General features: G+C 42.9%; 1 protein-coding gene across 1 annotated transcript; it reads right to left on the reverse strand.

Annotated features, from left to right (window-relative positions):
* Window positions 1-439: 439 nt before the first annotated feature.
* On the reverse strand, window positions 440-1,111 carry LOC143631131 (uncharacterized). Its single transcript, XM_077099980.1, has one exon. The coding sequence runs from the start codon at window positions 1,109-1,111 to the stop codon at window positions 440-442; it is 672 nt and encodes a 223-aa protein (XP_076956095.1).
* Window positions 1,112-1,345: the final 234 nt, after the last annotated feature.

Genomic DNA, 1,345 nt, shown 5'->3' on the forward strand with positions numbered 1-1,345 from the left:
TCATCTCCTACAACCATCACCACTCCACTGCCATCACAACCGTCACCCACTGCCACCACCTCGCCGGAAAAGTCTATGAAAATTCCGTCGAAAATTTCACCAGAAAAGTCGTCAGAAAGTATTGTGTAGCCTGTTGAGCAGGCAAGACTCCAAGAAGACAGAGGAAAAGACTTTTGGGACAATTTTCTATATTAATTTCAAATACAAATACAAGAATAAATATGCAAAGTTACGTGAGAACATGTACCACTAAGGGCCCACCTTTTCCTTATTACTAAGACACATGATGCCACTAGTCCACTAAATAACAAAATGCACTTGATTAACTATCTAAAAAACACATGCATAAATAAAAATAACTGACTGAAGACTCATTCCAATAGCTTGGCGGGTTTCTTGCACTTGCTGTTGGGTCTGGTGATGGACGATCCAGTTGCTTCTAGTGATTGGGCTGCATCAACTTCTCCCCCTTAACATGCAGATCGTCCTCAAGCTGCAAAACATACTCGTGTGCGTGCTTGAAATCTAGGAAACGAATCATTAACTCATCACTGAATTCCCATGTAGCTTCTTCAAGTTCCTTGTTCTGCCATGCAACCAATAGCTGAATTTTTTTGTTAGACCAACAATGGTCTAAGATTGAGTCTGGTATCCAACTATCATCTTTTTCACTTGCAATTGATGGTAAGGGAACCACTTGTGGTTTACCAAAGGCTTGTCTTAACAGCGAAACATGAAAGACCGGGTGGATACGCGCCTCCACCGGAAGATCGAGCTTATAGGCCACTGCTCCGATACGTTCCACCACTTTGAATGGACCATAAAAACGCTTATATAACTTCTTCGATGACCTGTTAGCTACCGACGTTTGCCGGTAATCGCGGAGCCTCAGGAAAACCATGTCGCCCACTTGAAATTCTTTATCTAGTCGATGAGCTTGTGTCAAGCTCAACATCCTTTGCTGTGCACGCTTCAGATTTGTGGTAAGCAGCTTCCTCAAACGATTATGTTCAATTAAAGTGGCATCGATGGAGGCTGTGTCAGACTTACCGGCCAAGTAGCGATTGATATCGGGAACCGGCCTACCGTATAGCGCTTGAAACGGAGTCATATTAATTGCTGAATGATGGGAAGTGTTATACCAAAATTCTGCCAGATACAAATATCGATTCCAAGTGTGTGGCTCGTCGCTTGCAAAGGACTGAAGATAAGTTTGTAAACATCAGTTTACCACCTCGGTTTGACCGTCCGATTGTGGATGATAGGCAGTGGAATACTTGAGTTTGGTGCCGACTTGTTTAAACATCTCCTTCCAAAACTTGCTTAAAAAGATAGAGTCGCGATT

This window comes from Bidens hawaiensis, unplaced genomic scaffold (assembly GCF_021521415.1).
Source record: "Bidens hawaiensis isolate Kalapana, Puna unplaced genomic scaffold, B.hawaiensis_p1.1 tig00005944_1, whole genome shotgun sequence".
NCBI lineage: Eukaryota > Viridiplantae > Streptophyta > Magnoliopsida > Asterales > Asteraceae > Bidens > Bidens hawaiensis.

Bases quoted from the DNA above. Each gene is read 5' to 3' on its own strand.
- LOC143631131 (XM_077099980.1), bottom strand. From the start codon at position 1,111: ATGACTCCGTTTCAAGCGCTATACGGTAGGCCGGTTCCCGATATCAAT.